The 18,156-nt window shown below is 47.4% G+C and overlaps 1 protein-coding gene across 1 annotated transcript in view; it reads right to left on the reverse strand.

The window, feature by feature from the left end:
* The window catches only part of LOC309561366 (cytochrome P450 4B1-like), a 52,589-nt gene that overhangs the window by 25,910 nt on the left and 8,523 nt on the right, over positions 1 to 18,156 (reverse strand). The window contains exons 3-5 of the mRNA XM_082265246.1: positions 15,101 to 15,145; positions 12,103 to 12,230; positions 2,328 to 2,449 (exon numbers count right to left, since the gene is read on the reverse strand). Of these exons, the coding sequence (XP_082121372.1) occupies positions 2,328 to 2,449; positions 12,103 to 12,230; positions 15,101 to 15,145 (295 nt within the window). The remainder of the gene's footprint in view (positions 1 to 2,327; positions 2,450 to 12,102; positions 12,231 to 15,100; positions 15,146 to 18,156) is intronic.

The raw sequence follows: 18,156 nt of genomic DNA on the forward strand, positions 1-18,156 counted from the left end.
CCAATCAGCAGGCCTGTATGGTAGAGTGGCCAGATATAAGCCACTCCTCAGTAAAAGGCACAGGATGGCCCGCCTGGAGTTTGCAAAAGGCACCTGAAGGACTCTCATAGCATGAGAAGCAAAATGATCTGGTCTGATGAAACAAAGATTGAACTCTTTGGCCTGAATGTCAACTGTCATGTCTGGAAGAAACCAGGCACTGCTCCTCACCTGGCCAATACCATCCCTACAGTAAAGCATGGTGGTGGCAGCATCATGCTGTGGGGGTGTTTTTCAGTGGCAGGAACTGGGAGACTAGTCAGGGAAAGAGGAATGCAGCAATGTACAGAGACATCCTTGATGAAAACCTGCTCCAGAGCGCTCTGGACCTCAGACTGGGGCAAAGGTTCATCTTCCAACAGGACAACAACCCTAAGCACATGGCCAAGATAACAAAGGAGTGGCTACGGGACAACTCCATGAATGTCCTTGAGTGGCCCAGCCAGAGCCCAGGCTTGAACCTGATTAAATATCTCTGGAGAGATCTGAAAATGGCTGTGCACCGACGCTCCCCATCCAACCTGATGGAGCTTGAGAGGTCCTGCAAAGAAGAATGGGAGAAACTGCTAAAAAATAGATGTGCCAAGCTTGTAGCATCATACCCAAAGACTTGAGGCTGTAATTGGTGCCAAAGGTGTTTAATCAAAGTATTGAGCAAAGACTGTAAATACTTATGAATAGTGATCGACCAATATCGTTTTTTTATTGCCGAAACAGGCAAATGGTCATTGCATATTGGTATTGGCAGATATTTTTCGTAGATTAAAACATTTTTTTTTATGACAGGTACTCTTGTGGAGGGATCTGGGGGTCTAAAAGACCCCAAACCCCTCCTCTGCACTTCAAAGCATTCAAAATGCCAAGTTTGGCTGTTTTGAATGCTGTAATTTTTTTGAATTTGGCGCAGAGTTCCCAGAAGTGATGTCATGACATCACTTCCGGGTTTTTACATGGAGACCCGATCAGAGCCGAATGCGGCTTTGATCGGGTCTTCTCTTCGGTGGCCATTCAGACTGGTTGCCCAGGTCTCCCGGTGGGACAGGAGACACGGGCAAGCTGCAGAAGGCGGTGGGAGGGGGGGGGGGGACGTCCCCTCCCACTCCTTGTAATGACAGCCGAGCGGCTTCTCAGCCACATCGGTTGTCATTACAAGACAGCCGACCATCAGCTATGGACACAGGTACCGGGGTGATGCCTCTAGCTGCAGGCATCACTCCGGTACAAGCACTTTCCCGAAATATCAGCAATATTGGTAACCTCCGGGGCAGATTCCGATATATCGGGGAAAGTGCATATCGGCCCCCGATATTGGTTCGATCCCTACTTATGAACATGGGATTTTTTTAGTTTTTTATTTCTAGTAAATTTGCAAAGATTTCAAACAAATTTCTTTCACATTGTCATTATGGGTAAATTGTTTGTAGAATATTGAGGAAAATAATGAATTTAATCTATTTTGAAATAAGGCTGTAACATAACAAATAGTGGACAAAGTGAAGCGCTGTGAATACTTTCCGGATGCACTGTATTTCAGCAGGCTGCACTGCATTTAAATGCAACATGTTCCATTTTCACCTAGCGCACACCAACTGGGCCTAGTAAGAAGCATATTTAACACATATTTAAATATTGTGTGCATTGATGTTTAGTAATCCTACAATGGCCCCCTGTTTTGCTGTAGCGTTGGGTCTTTGATGTGTGTTTACTGGTGATTTACATAAACAGTTCCTTTTTTGCATTTTGACATAGGACCTGCATGCTCTCAGCACAGAGGATCCCAGGGCAGGAACAGGTGAGTGATAGACAGACCATAGACAGTGCAAAGTTATTTCCTGCCACCTGTGGAAAGGAAAGAAGTTCAGGGAATCCCTCCTGCAAAGCAATTGTCTGCTCCTGGCCGGGGGGGTTAAGCTGCCCCTGCTAGGAGAAGAAAGTGATTATTGCTAGCAGCTATAAAAGCAATAATCACGAGTGAATCCCGCAAGCAAGTTGATCGATCAACTTGGTACATTCAACCTGCCCATACATGGTTCAAATCTCGGCTTGTTCCTGTTAAACTTGCCGATATTCGAAGCGGCTATGGCCAGCCTTAAGAAATCTAATGGTAATAAATCATAGCATTATACTCTACTGACCAACCCCACAAAACTCCATTGCTGGCTTCTCTACTATGATTGAAATCTCTTGACAATTAAACTTTTTAAAAGACGTTAAATGAGAACAGTTTTACAGAAAATATATTTGAAAATTGCAGGTGAGAGTTTGCAGTCTTCGAGGTTGGGTTCTACCTGTCTGTCTGGCAGTTGCTCTGATAACTGAAGGCACATTTCATGATAGAGTCCAGAGTCATGAGGCTGACGTATTCGAAGAGTTCCACTGGCTTATCTTGGACGAGCTTCTCCCATTTATCCTGAAATCAGATAAAAAAAAAAAAAAAACTAATCTCATAGGGGTTTTGTTCTTCTAAATAATTTTCCTGTTTAGTTAGCTGTAGAAATTGGATCATTTAGCAATCTGGCCAATTTTAGCCAGATCAGTTAGCCATAATGTTAATGGGAACATTCAGAATGCAGCAGACATTTCTAGCCAAGTACTGTAGTCTCAAAAAGAGTTTAGTAAGTGAGTGTTTTGTCTAGATGTTGTGTTGTAACTTTTTTTTTTTGCCTTGTAACTGTTTTCACTGGCTGGTGCACTCTGGTTAGGAGGTGGTTAAGTGTTTGTAGCAGCCGACTCCCTGGTGTTCATAATACCATCCCATTGTGGTGGCTTATAAATACCATGGAAAGTTTGCCCAGATGGAGAGATTGGTCTGTCTGAAGGAAGAGTTAGGTGGACTTTCTCTACTATGTGATCAGATTCTGTTCTTCTTTAGCCCCTTGCCAGGAACCTGGCAAAGGGTTCCAGGAATTGGACATTTGTTAATTGATTGGACTTTAACTAACCAAGGTATGGCTCGGACTACGGGCCTGGGGTACCAGGGGCAAGGTCATTGACTGATGAGAATGTAAAGATATATCATGCTGTTATATATAAAGATCTATTTTAGTAAAAGAATTCTGGTCTGAAGTTATTCATGGTATTATAGTGGTGTATGCACAGCGTATCACCCAAATGTGTGGCTGTGTTAACCCTTGAGGGTGGTATCCCCACCGATGATGTATGAAGGTACCAGTGTTTAATCGATAACAGCCAACGGCTGGAAAGCTGTTCACTTTGGTTGAGATGAAGGTCCACAGCAGTGAAGGGACCGGTGTGCTTGGGTTCCTTCCCTAGCGGTTGGTACCCCAACTCCTGTTTCGGTACCAGGTGTCCTAGGGACCTTGCCTGAATGTCAAGGGAGTGAGGCCTTAAGAGGAAGCAGCACAGGGTTCACACACCAGATAAGCAAGTTCACTGTAACTGTCTCCCCAGCCGATGACCCTCTGCTCATTCTCCAGGTAATTTGCGGTAGAGTAGGTTTTCTTTGTTGGACTGAATTCCCCTGCTCTACTTTCCTTCTATCCCACACAGCCTCTTATATTCACATCCAACATAGACCTTAATAAGCACAAGCAATTTTTGATTTGATTGCTAATTTTTTTAAAACTGGGACTATGTACAAATTTCATTCTACTCCTATGGATCGATTTGATGACCACTTCCACTCCACAATGTAATTTCCAAGAAGGCCCACCCATCTTTGTGGTCTAACTGTAACCTTATTAATCCAAAAACCAAATACAATTGATACTGCTCAAATGCCCCAATCTGTTATCACAGATGACTGGCCAGGTTGGCAGGTGCTGCTTGGGTTGAAGATCTGTTCAGCAGACACATTGAGGACTACAACAAAATGGTGCCTACCCACACACTGTCTCGACATATAGTGAGCTCCTCCTAGGGCCTCTATGATTAAGCCAGTATTGACTAACCATGTTAGAGGGGGGTTCTTCTATGGGTAGGAGACCAAGCTGAAGCCATTTGTTACTAATAAGAGCTCCCTATAGGCTGAGGCAGTGGGAGGACGGGCTCCATTATGTTGTAGTCCTAACTGTAATCTTGTTATATACCAAGAAAAAAAGAAAATGAACAGAAAACATCAAATAAACCTGTTCCGTTATGTATCCTGCAGGAATAGTAAGTCATGAACATCATGGCCTCGTTTACAGGGGATGTACTAAAGCTTACACATATGGATGGTCGGGTTTCCTTGGACAGGGATGCACAGTCTGTGCCTTCCTATGCAGGCAGTCCTACTGACGTTAATTGGGATGCAGTGGCTGCATGGACATGGACACTGACATCTGTGTTGGTACATCACACAATGTGACCCACATGGATGTCAGACTGGGAACAGCCTCTGTGTCAGTGTGTCTTTATCAGTACAGGGATCGGTTTCCCAATTGGCATCAATGGGACTGTTTGCACAGGGATGCAAAGAACAGCTGTGCAGCCCCATGGGTGTAAATGTAGGGGGTCAGCCCCTTGAATGACTAACTCCATTACACTGTAGTTCTATTGAGAAATTCCCACAGACTGTCAAGCATCTTCCAGCCACAAGAGGTCACTGTTGTTGCTTTAGGTGAAGGGAGGAAGCAGGAAGTTCCAGGAAGTGTGTGGTGTTCGGCTCTCTATGGCTGTGCTGAGCTGAGAAAAGGTACTGCATGCTTTGGCCTTGAGAGGGATATAGACTGTATAATCCTGGGACAGAACAACAGGATCTTGCCAGAGGAGACAGAACTGAACTGTGATACAACGGACAGTAGCTGAGAACCAGAGAAGGAGAAGAGAGAACATCCCAGAGCACCTCAAGCAAATTACAGAGCAAGGGGCCAGACTGCAGTGACCTCCAAGTGACAGAACAAGATAAACTACTTGCAAAGAAACCCAGACCAGTGCATAAGAGACTGCAGCTACAGACAGCAAGGGACAGATCCAGAGACCTGACTGCATCCACCATCACAGAGACTGAGATAAAGCAGCTGTACCTACAGAACTGTGAGTTGCACCGGTGCTAACCTGTGGTAGGGCATAGAGCAGGTGTTAGGGATACAAGTGGTAGCCTGATGGCAGAGGAAGGCCCCACTGGTGCTGGAGGGCGGAGCTTAGACGGGACCCCCCAAGGTAAGTGACACAGGCTAACCTGAGGTGCGGAATCTAAGTATCTACCGGTTTTCGCCAGGGCCTCTAGTGGTGAGGATGGACTTTGCTGCGTGTGGATACCAGGTCGCAGTCCTCAGGGTCGCCCCACCAAGGGAGAAACCGGTCAAGATCCGAAGGCAGATAAGCAGATAAGGGAGATCCGAGAGAATGGTCAAACAAGCCGGGGGTCAGGACGGGCAGCAGGTCAACAAGGTCAGGAACAAGCCAAAGGTCAAACTGATATCAAACAGGTAACAGGAAGCAGGCTTCAGGAACACAGGAAGAGCTGCAGACAAGACAGCGAAGACACAGTGCTTCTGAGCTGTTTAAATAAGGCAGCCTGTTTGCCAATTACTGCAATCAGTCTGCTCTAGGTTAACCCTTTGGATTGCAGAATCATGACAGCACATCAGTGTGCTCAGGAAGCATTCCTAACATTGCCCCCCCCTTAAAGGCAACCTCCGGGTGCCCAACAAACTGCTTTTCTGAGGATGGGCAAGAAAAAACGCCTGGATCAGGTCTCCGGCATGAATGTTACTCTCAGGTTCCCATGAATTCTCTTCCGGCCCATAACCCTTCCATTTAATAAGGAACTGAAGCTGGTTACCTCTTTTCCGGCAATCAAGTACAGCCTCAACTTCGTACTCCATGTCGCCATCCACCATCACTGGTTCCGGAGGTCCAGGGCTTCTGCCGGGGAAGGCGTCGGGAACTACGGGTTTTAAAAGAGTGACATGGAACACAGGATGGATCCGTAGGGTATCAGGTAAGGATAACTCATAGGACACGGCATTGAGTCTTCTTTTAACAGGGAATGGGCCGATAAACCTGGGAGCCAACTTCTTGGATCGGCATGCCAAGCGGAGGTTAGCTGTGGATAAAAAGACCTGGTCACCTGGTTGGAGAATCAGTTCTCCCCTCTTTTTCCCATCAAAGATTCTTTTGGATGCTATCTGAGCCTTGGCCAAGGTGTCCTGCAGAAGTTTGTTGTTACTCGTGAAGAAGCCAATGGTGACCTGAACTGCGGGCACTCCGGAATCAGATGGGAAGTCGGGCAGAAAGGAAGGATGAAACCCATAATTGGCAAAGAAGGGAGATTGGCCGGTGACAGAATGTCGTGAATTATTAAAGGCAAATTCCGCAAATGGTAGTAATGCTACCCAGTCGTCCTGGACGAAGGTGGTAAAGCACCGGAGATATTGTTCCAGGGTCTGGTTCGTTCTCTCTGTTTGCCCGTTCGTCTGCGGGTGGTAAGCTGAAGACATAGATAATTCAATTTTTAGTAGCTTACACAAGGCCCTCCAAAAGCGTGACGTGAACTGTACCCCTCTGTCCGAGATAATGTTCTTGGGTACCCCGTGGAGTCGCACGATCTCCCTAATAAAGACTTCTGCAGTTTCTTTCACAGAGGGGGTACCTTTGAGGGGTAGAAAGTGGGCCATCTTAGTAAGCCGGTCTACAACCACAAAAATGGCGGAGCACCCGGCCGAAGGTGGAAGTTCCACGATAAAGTCCATGGCGATAGTTTGCCAGGGCCGGTCAGGGATGGGGAGTGGTCTGAGGAGACCCCACGCCTTACTTCTGGTGGTTTTACTCCTGGAGCAAGAAACACAGGAAGACACATAACTTCTGCAGTCTTTTTCCATTTCAGGCCACCAGAAGGTGCGTTGCATGAGGTCAAGGGTCCTATGAACGCCAAAATGGCCAGCAGCTAGAACCGAAACTCTGACTCCCTCTGGGACAAAGATTTTGTCCTTAGCCCACAACAAACCATCCTTGCGTGACAGGGGTATCCCAGGAGGACCGGAAATGTTGGCAGAGGCTTGCTCAAGATGGGATTTCAGGCTAGTGAGCAGGAGCAGGAAGTTTTTCTCTGAGAGGATAGTGTCAGGTACCAAATCTTCTTTAGGATTATCAAACATCCGGGACAGGGCATCCGGTTTGACATTTTTCGACCCGGGCCGATAGGTAATATGGAACGAGAATCTGGAAAAGAAGAGTGCCCATCGGGCCTGGCGGGGTCTAAGTCGTTTTGCAGATCTTAAGTATTCAAGGTTCTTATGATCGGTAAATATAAGAATCGGGTGTGATGCTCCTTCCAGTAGATATCTCCACTCTTCGAGAGCGGCTTTGATAGCCAGGAGTTCCCGGTCCCCGACATCATAATTTTTCTCCGCAGGAGAGAGTTTCCGGGAAAAGAAGGCTATTGGGTGAGTTAAGTCTTTAGTTCCCTGTCTTTGGGAGATGACTGCCCCGACCGCAACTTCCGATGCGTCTACCTCCAGGAGATAGGGTAAGGCAGGATCCGGGTGACTCAGGATAGGGGCAGAGGTAAAATGTTTTTTAAGAACCGAGAAGGCGGACTGAGCCTCTGGGGTCCACTGGAAGCGGACATTCTTCTTAGTAAGGTGAGTAATAGGGGCTATGATGTTGGAGAACCCCTTAATGAACCTCCTATAAAAATTGGCGAAGCCAACGAAGCGCTGTACTCCCTTTTTGTCTGATGGAGGTGGCCAGTCCAGAATGGCAGAGACCTTCTGAGGATCCATCTCTATTCCATCTGTGGAAATTATTAACCCCAGAAACGGGATACTGTTCTGCTCAAAAACGCACTTCTCGGCCTTGGCGTAGAGACCATGCTGGCGAAGGCAACCGAGGACATTTCGAACGTGCTCGCGATGCTGCTCTAGGGATGTTGAGAAGATTAGGATGTCATCCAAGTATACGATGACGAAGATATCCAACCAATCCCTGAAGATGTCGTTCACAAAGTGTTGGAACGTGGCAGGAGCATTACAAAGGCCAAATGGCATTACCAGGTATTCGAAATGTCCGAATCTAGTGCGGAAAGCAGTCTTCCATTCGTCGCCCTCCCGGATGCGCACCAAGTTGTACGCCCCACGAAGATCCAGCTTAGTAAACAAGACGGCAGATCTGAGTCTCTGAAAGAGTTCGGGGACTAGAGGAAGTGGATAACGGTTTTTAATAGTAACTTTATTTAAATCCCTATAATCAATGCATGGTCGGAGAGTGTGATCCTTCTTCTCTACGAAGAAGATACCTGCCCCTGCTGGAGAGGTAGAGGGACGGATGAACCCCTTCTTCAGACTTTCGTCTACATAGTTTTTTAAGACGTCCAGCTCACGTTCAGAAAGTGGGTAGATCCGGCCGAACGGGATTTCGGCTCCTGGGAGCAAGTTGATGGGGCAGTCATATGGACGGTGGGGGGGCAAGGTCTCTGCTCCCCGTTTGCTGAATACATCCAGGAAATCATGGTATGCTTTGGGCACCACAGAACATACATCAGGTTCAGATTCAAGACAGAACAGAGTCTTGGGGAATTCAGGAGGAGTGGGTAGACAGGAATTCTTGCAGTACAGAGATGGGAACTGGATGGTGCCTGTGATCCAATTGACTTGTGGGTTATGTGCTTGCAACCACGGTAATCCCAGGATAATGGGAAATAAGGGGGATTTGATAACATCCAAGATAATCAGTTCCTTATGGCCGGAGGAGGAGACCATAGGAAGGGGAAAAGTTTCTTGGGTCACGGGCCCGGATTTGATGTGGGAGCCATCAGCCAGGAAGATGGTGAGGTCCTGGGTCTTGAGCCGGAGAGGTACGCCATGTTGCAGGGCGAACGAGCGATCAATGAAACAACGGCAGGCTCCCGAGTCAATGATTGCTGTAACTGGGACGGGTCCTTCCTGAAGCTGTAATGACACAGGAAAGGCTAGGTGGGAGGAACTGGTAACAGTTGCCACAGAACTGGATGGTAAGGCCTGCAGGAACTTATTATATTTTGCCGGGCAGGAGCGCACATAGTGGCCAGCTTCACCGCAATACAGGCACAGGTTACCCAACTGGCGACGGCGTCTCTCCTCCGGGGACAAAGCAGGCCGTATGATCCCAAGTTGTATAGGTTCGGGCGTATCTGAGGCGACTCCAGCAGGAGCGGGGTTGGTAGGAGCTGACCCAGCGGAAGAAAAGTATGCAGGAGGAGCAACTGGTAGCGTCCAGGCTGGTCTGAACTGCTGCGGAGATCGTTCTGCTCTGCGTTCCCGTAGCCGCCGGTCGATTTGAATGGACTGGGAAATCAAATCTTCCAAGGCGTCGGGGACACCTACCCGCGCCAGCTCGTCCTTCAGTCCTTCCGACAAACCGAGACGGAACTGATACCGGAGTGCTGCTTCGTTCCAGGACGTATCGGAACTGAGGCGGCGGAAGTCAGTGACGTAGTCTTCTACAGGCCTGCGACCCTGCTGAAGAACATGAAGCGCAGTTTCTGCAGTGGAGGATCGCTGCGGGTCATCATAGAGCTGTGCCATGGCCTCCAAAAATGACCGTAAGGAGTTTAAATGGGGGCTGCCCTCTTCAAGGAGCCGATGAGCCCAGGACTGGGGTTCGCCTAGGAGCAGGGAGATAACAAACCCCACCTTGGTGGTCTCCAAAGAAAAGGTTTGAGGTTGCAGGGAGAAATACAGCTGGCAGGCGTTGCGAAATGCGCGGAATTTACCGCGATCCCCGGAATATTTTTCTGGAGCAGGAACTCGAGGTTCTGGTGGCAGCATCACTACGGTAGGGCCAGAAGCAGGTCCAGAGGGTGCTGCAGCAGGAGAGGAAGCAAATAATACAGGAGGACCCCCCTGAAGTGTCGTAGAGCGCAACCGTTCCTCTAGCTGTGTGTAGCCGCTTTGAAGCGACTTTACGGCTTGAGACAGGGTTGCGAGGTGTTGGCAGATCTCTTCCAACGGTGAGGCTTCTCTTGCAGGCTCCGTCATGGCTGTCTTGTACTGTTAGGGATACAAGTGGTAGCCTGATGGCAGAGGAAGGCCCCACTGGTGCTGGAGGGCGGAGCTTAGACGGGACCCCCCAAGGTAAGTGACACAGGCTAACCTGAGGTGCGGAATCTAAGTATCCACCGGTTTTCGCCAGGGCCTCTAGTGGTGAGGATGGACTTTGCTGCGTGTGGATACCAGGTCGCAGTCCTCAGGGTCGCCCCACCAAGGGAGAAACCGGTCAAGATCCGAAGGCAGATAAGCAGATAAGGGAGATCCGAGAGAATGGTCAAACAAGCCGGGGGTCAGGACGGGCAGCAGGTCAACAAGGTCAGGAACAAGCCAAAGGTCAAACGGATATCAAACAGGTAACAGGAAGCAGGCTTCAGGAACACAGGAAGAGCTGCAGACAAGACAGCGAAGACACAGTGCTTCTGAGCTGTTTAAATAAGGCAGCCTGTTTGCCAATTACTGCAATCAGTCTGCTCTAGGTTAACCCTTTGGATTGCAGAATCATGACAGCACATCAGTGTGCTCAGGAAGCATTCCTAACAGCAGGTTTCTGTAGACAGAGCGTTGCAGCAACGTGTCCCGGTTAGCGGGAATCAGATAGGATCATATAACAGAGTAGCCTGTATCTCTGTGTGTGTGTTGGCGGGAGCGCCATTTTAAGTATCACGTTGCAGTTAACTTTGCTGTAAACCTATGTAATCTGTTTTTACTGTTAACATCATTCTCCGGCCATTATACTCTGTTGGTTAATAAAGCTGGTATCTGCTTCAGCCTCTCTGTCTGCTGTACCGTACTTGAATTCTGCATTGCGGTCCCCTACTCCTCTGACCGCTACATAAACATGGCTCTTCAAGGGCGTACACTTAAGTACACCCCATATGAAGAATGCTTAATGCATATTACCGTAGCTCCCAACTTTCCCTGATTTCGAGGGACTGTCCCTGATTTGAAACAAAATCCCTCTTTCCTCCTCATTTGTCCCTCATTTTGGTCTGATCTATAGTTATACAGTATATAAAATGCACTTTTATCTTTCAAACATAGTTTCCCAGTGCTAAACCTTTCATCCAATTTTCCAAATTGCTGCATTTGCAAATTTTAAAAGTCAATACAAAGGAATAGTAGTGGTGAAAAAGCACTTGTGGCTTGAACTAATCATTTTTTTTTGTATAATTCTCCTTTAAGGGGGCATGGCAGGGGGTGTCCTAGGTCTACATACTTGGGTGTCCCTTATTTTCATCTCAGAAAGTGGGGAGGTTTGCATTACCTTTAAATAAAAATACAATTACAATTGTCTGAATGTAGTCTGTATGTGAACACTAAAGCCCCGTACACACTCACAGATTGTTGGCCAACTGATCGGCCAACTTTTGTCCAGTGTTGTTTGTTGGTTGAAATGTGCTCTAGACTTGCACTGGACTTTTGTTGGCCAACAAAAACCAACTTCAGAAGTGATGTCATGTGATGGTTAACTTTCCGTGTGTTTTTTCTTCTCTGAGCATGCCCAGTCTTGCTCATCTGATTTTTGTCTGCCGAAATCTGTACTGACTGAGGAACAATCGGCCATTTTTTGTTGGCCAACAAAAATTTTATAGCATGCACACCAGATTTTTTTCGGCCGAAAATTCGCAGTTGGTTGTCAGAAGCATCATACTAACAAGCCTACAATCGGCAGATCGGACGTTGGCCAACAATTTACGGCCAACAATCTGTGCGTGTGTACGGGGCTTAAGGGTCCTTTCACATGGGCTTTCCGGGTTAGGTCCGCCTGTCAGTTTTTCCGGCGGACCTGATGGGATGCTCCATGCCTTATGGAGGGGCGGATGTCAGCGGTGACATGTCCGCTGACACCCACTGCTATCCGATCCAATCCCGTCTGTGAAATCCAGAGGGATGGAAACTCTATTTTCGGATCGGTTGAAAAGGGACAGGCGGTCCGTTTTCATCGGATCTCCCATAGAGGAGAGAGGGGCTCTGACAGCCCCATCTAAGCACAGTAAACAGAGACGGACCTGTCATCTGCCTTGCTCAGCGGAGATCGGCGTATCGATCCCCGCTGAGCAAAACGGAGTTCGCCGGGCGAAAAGCCTGTGTGAAAGGAACCTAAACATCTCAATAATATTATCTGAGCTTTATAGGAAAAACCCAATACCAGCATGATCTTTGTGCAGTCAGCCATTAATCGAACGTAGGGCTTTAGGACATCGTAGTGAAAGCCAGGAGTCAGAAGCCTGCGATGCTGGAACCACTTTGGCCCAGATAACACCAATAATCCTTCACCTAAATCAAATAACAGTAAGTTTCGAAAGTTGTCAGACCAGACAGGTAAGTCAAATAGTGAACATAAGCCGTGGACCTGTCAGTAACATTTATACATCCATTTTATTAAAATGTTCTGGAGTACTACCCTGACTGCCAGTGCACTGAAAATGGTCTTTCCACAGTTTATAATTTAATTTAATAGAATACTGTGTCCTTACATTTTTCCAGCCCTGGGCATGTATACCTTGTGCTTACTAGAAGCTGAAAAGGACAGCAGTTTGCCTTATCTTGTGCCTTGTGTGGCTATGAAATCTGACCTGGTTAGTGTGAGATTAAAGCTGAACAACGCCAGGCAAATATCTGAATACACATACAAAATAAATAAAGGGAGCTGTTTTATGTGCCAAAGATTTTGTACATCTGTCCACCCATTCCTGAGATTTGCACAGCATGGATTGAAATGGAGTCTGGCAGAATTTCGATCCATGTATGGGCAGGCTGATTGTACGCAGGTTGATCCCATGACTTGGGTACAGCCATCCTGTTGGATTTTTTACATGCGATTACTGCTGGTGGCTATAGCCACCAGCAGTAATTATTGTGTTCTGCTGGCCAGGAAGGCTCTCTCCGCATCCCCTCACTGGCAGAACACAATAGTGCTGTGACAGGAACCTAGATGGAAGGAAAGAAAATCGAATCATGGCCTGCTTAATACAGCACAGTCAAGTGCAAAAGAACACATTCAGGCTTGGTTCACATCTCTGTGTTCAGTGTGGTCCACATTGCCTGGGCACAGCAGCCCATTCATTTGAATGGGCTGCTGTACTTGTGGGAAAAGCAGGAAAAAGGTTCCTACACCTCCTTAAAACCGCAGGCACAGGGAAATCGCATAGCGCTTTTACAACCTCCTTAAAACCGCAGGCACAGGGAAATCGCATAGCGCTTTTACACCATGCAATTCCGTGCTTTCGCAAACAAGCTGTGTGTTTAGATGCATGGGGGTGACATTTGCAATGAATGACTGCAATGGGTGTCTGTAAAAGAGCAGCACATTTTGATTGCGGAGAGTTGCGGGTGCGGGAACAGGTGCAATTCCCGCACCCATTATCACCCAAACAAATGTGAACCTAGACCTAGACCAGTGATGGTGAACCTTGGCACCCCAGATGTTTTCGAACTACATTTCCCATGATGCTCATGCACTCTGCAGTGTAGTTTAGCATCATGGGAATTGTATTTCCAAAACATCTGGGGTGCCAAGGTTCGCCATCACTGACCTAGACCTAGGTCCTCTACCCCTAGCCAACTGACTTGAAAGTGAAAGAGCAGGAAGAGGCGGATGAGGTCATCTCCTGTTCAATCCTCATTGTGTTCCTTGTCAACACATTTGCATGCCTGATTGGCTCCCAGTCCTATGTCTCTGTCTCATAGTCCAAAATCTGCTTAAGTCCCTTTTCACGCGGGGCGGATCTGCTCAGCGGACTCCGCTTGCTCGGCTGAGCAGGTGGATGACAGGTCCGTCTCCGCTCACTGTGCAGAGACGGACCTGTCAGAGTCCCACTCTCCTCTATGGGGAGATCAGATGAAAACAGACAGCCTGTCTGTTTTCATCTGATTTGAACCGCTGGGCGGATGGCAAATGTATCGCCATCCGTCTGTTTGGATGGCAGGCGGGTGTCCGCTGACATCCGCCTCCCCGTAGAAGTCAATGGATGGCCCGATCGGGTCCGCCTGAAAAACGAATCGGTCCGATCGTGTGAAAGAGGCCTTATAGGGAAGTACATGAGGCTGATAAAAAGTCAAATTCAGGTACATGCACTGGTGGCAATATAAAAAATACACTAAATGATTTGCAGAACAAGTAGAGAAAAATCTCAGCCACTGCACACCATACAAGCCCAGCGTGTAATAGGTGATAGCAGCCTTGGCCTAAGGCACCTTTCTCACGGGTGATCCGCGGATGCCTGTCAGTTTTTTAGGCGGACCTGATTGGATGCTCCATGCATCCCTATGTAGCAGCGGATGTCAGCGGAGACATCTCCGCTGACACCCGGTGCTATCCGATCCGATCCTGTCCGTGAAATCCGGATGGATGGAAACCCTATTTTCCATCTGTCTGGCGGATCGGATCGGATAAGAACGGACAGACGGTCTGTTCTCATCCGATCTCCCATAGAGGACAGCGGGGATCTGACAGCTCCGTCCCTGCACACAGAGCGGAGATGGAGCTGTCATCCACCTGCTCAGCGGTGATCGGCGAATCGATCCCCCGCTGAGCAGAACGGACTCCGTTGGGCGGTTCGCCCGTGTGAAAGGAGCCTAACTCAATTCAGGCCATGCCCCCAATATGTTTGCCCCACCCACGGGATTTGACAACTTGTTTTTTTTTTATCTGCCTGTAGTTTGACTTTAAGACTAGTCAACTTGGTTAGTAGTGGGGCAGAGAGTTTAAAACTGAGCTCCACGCAAAAGGGGAAGCTCTGCTTATCTGCCTCCTCCCCCACTCTGTCACCACATATGGCACCTTTTGGGGCAGTACCTGGTTTTGAGAGGTACCTGCTCCCACTTCCAGTTCACTTGGCGGCGAAGTGAGCAGGAAGTTTAGCCCCATCCTCCTTCCCCCTGCAGCCAGCACATTGAGAAAGCACAGCGCGATTTGCGTATGTGCAGCAGAAAACTGACTGTGAGGCCAAGATGGCGGCGGCAGCACCCAAGAGCCGATTCAAGAATCGGCTTGGGTAAGGAAACCACTGGATGCCTAGACAGGTAAGTGCCCTAATAGAAAAAGTCAGCAGCTACAGTATATGTAACAGGGGTCCTACTTCCTCACTACTCCAAAACTAATAAAAAAGAGTTTCATGTTTTTAGATAAACTTTAATTTACGTACCAATCCACGGGACAATAAATCTATAGGCTCCATCATCTTTAGGATCTGAAATAAAAATGCAAAATAAGACAGAAGGAAGAATTTAGCATTGCAGTTTGTACAACTTTGATACAAATAGGGACAGATTTCCACCACTGGAGCCTGTAGGCACAATATCTTTGATATGACAAACTGTGGAGCTTATATACACCTATTACTTACTCCTATTTACACACTATATGTGTTTTGGGGTGCCATTAAAAGTAAATGGCAAATCACCACAATGATTATCTTTATGTAACAATGCAGGTTTTCAGGAGTGCTATTGTAGAATGCATTATGCAATTTTTATTTCCTTCAACCATGAGTTTAAGGAAGTAAAAATCGCTTGATTCCCTGCCATCAGTATACAATAATTACTGCCCCCGGCTATAGCCAGCGGCAGTGGTCGTGCGAAAAAACCCAACAGGCTGATTGTACTGAAGAATCAACATCAAGGGGGGGAAGAAAAAATTGGGGATTTTTTAGGTGCCAGTAATCAAAACATTATTTAAAATATAAAGTTTATTGTTTTCAAAAATTTTAAAAACAAACAAAAATTGGGGGTAAATAGACATACACCATGAATAAAATCATTTAGGGCTCTTTCACACGGGCGGTCCGATCAGATCCGCCTGTCAGTTTTTTAGGCGGATCTGATCAGATCCTCCATGCAGCTCTATGGGGCAGCGGAGGTCAGCGGAGACACCTCCGCTGACACCCGCTACCATCCGTATCCGATCCTGTCCGTGAAATCCGGACGGATGGAAACCCTATTTTTCCCATCCGTTCAGGGATCGGATTGGATGAGAGCGGACAGGCGGTCCGCTCTCATCCGATCCCCCATAGAGAGCAGCGGGAGCTGTGACACCTCCCTCTCCGCACTGCAAGCGGAGACGGAGCTGTCATCCGCGGGATCGGCGGATCGATCCTCGCTGAGCAGCACGGATCCGCCTACAGAGGCGGACCGTGTGAAAGAGCCCTTAATTATGGTGTATGTCTATTTACACCCAATCTTTGTTTGTTTTTTACATTTTCGAAAACAAACTTTGTATATTTTAAATTATGTTTTGATTACTGGCACCTAAAAAATCCCCAATTTTTTCTTCCCTCCTTAGGGGGTTGGTTCTTTTGTCTTTCAATATTGGGAGTTGGTGCCCTTGGGTCACTTTCCAGGCAAACCTCTTTCTTGCTGATTGTACTGAAGTTAATCGATAGATTGATTTCAGTACAACCAGCCTGCCCATAGATGGATTGAAATTTGTATGGTTCCTGCTGAACAGACTGAATTTCAATCTGTCTATGGCCAGCTTAAAACTGTATTAAACCCAAAATGTATTATTTTACAGCTTACAAAGTATTAAATGAGAGCTGCATCAGTTTTCTTTTCTTTGGCTTTTCCCTCTGTTTTCACCTGGTGATGTGGCCAGTGAAACACCAACTGTATTAGTTAGACCAGCGTTTCTCAACCGGGGTGCCGCGGCACCGCAAAGAGTTCCCAGGAGTGCCGTGGCAAAATTACTAAAAACCTCCCCAATTAAGCAGTAAAATATTCTTCTCGCCACCAGTTAAACCCTTTTTTCAATTACAGCGGCGCCGGTCCGCTGTCCTAAACATGCAGGCAGTTGCCAAAGTCACTCAGAAAGCAGTGGGGGGCTGCCCGCCTGCGTCCTGCCAACTGATGAATTCATCATTGGTTGCTAAGGGCCGGTGGCCCGCACAGCTTTCTGGGATGCTCCCTCGTGGTTTGTTGGATTGGATGTTTCTGTTGGTGTAGCTGGAGAGGCACGTGCAGCTGTGTGAAGAGTGAAGAGAAAAGACCACGCAAGGAGGCTGCATTTGGAGGTACAGTATATATAAATATACAGTATGTATATACTGTATATTTATATTATATTATCACAACCTTTTTTAACCCCCTAAATGCAGCACCACTGTACTGCAACTGCATGCAGTGCACGTGGTTGCAGTAAGGCCCCATTCATAAGTAATGCCTGCCGAATGCAACAGGGGGTATATTTCCTGACATAGCCACAAAGCATTGTGGTTATAGCATGTGGACCACCCTGGCTGCTGTCTCTGCAGGTAAAGGGAAAGTAGTTGGGGGGAACGGTAAAAACTGTGCTCAACCGCATTGCTTTACCATCCCCCAACCTCACGTGTGAATGATCTCTTAGGCTATGTTCACACTGCTGCGGCCCTGCTAACCTTGTTTACTCTGGCACATCCATTAATTCAATTGAATGGGCTGCTGTGCCTGCGTTTCATGCAGAAAAAACGTTCCTGCACAGTTTTTAAGCGCCCAGGAAATGCTTCTGCATCACGCGATTTCCCAGCGGTTCCCAAATCTGCAAGCATTTTTAGAGGAGTGGGGGTGCCATTAAGAATGAATGGCAGCTCCACGTGTCTGTAAAGAGCAGCGCAATTTAGTTGCAGGTGTGGGAGCAGCTGTGATTCCCACATCCGCAAACACCTGCATTACTATGAGCCTAGCTTCAGACTGGGGTGCCTTGAGACTGAATATGCTTTCAAAGGGTGCCCCGACTAAAAAAAAAGGTTGAGAAACACTGAGTTAGACAACTCTGGAGGAATGAGAACAGGAGGCACAGCAACATGTCTGTCTTGAGGCGTAGGGTAGTGTTACACGTATTTATATAGCACTATCAATTTACACAGTGCTCTACATACTTATTATACATTCACATCAGTCCCTGCCCTCATGGAGCTTACAACTTTTGTTTGTATTGTAAGCTCTAACAAGCAGGGCCCTCTGATTCCTCTTGTACCAAATTGTATTGTAACTGTAATGTCTGCCTTCATATTGTAGAGCAGCCTTTTTCAACCAGGGTGCCTTGAGGCTTCTTCAGGGGTGCCTTGAGGCTTCTTCAGGGGTGCCTTGAGGCTTCTTCAGGGGTGCCTTGGCAAAGTGCCTAAAAATGTATAAAAAAATTGTATACAAACCAGCAGGTGGATCAAGCCTTTTAGTTACACAAAGCCACAGGTTTATATTATCACAACCTTTTACACACTGGCATCCT

Source organism: Pelophylax lessonae, assembly GCF_965119305.1.
Source record: "Pelophylax lessonae genome assembly, chromosome: 8".
Lineage (NCBI taxonomy): Eukaryota > Metazoa > Chordata > Amphibia > Anura > Ranidae > Pelophylax > Pelophylax lessonae.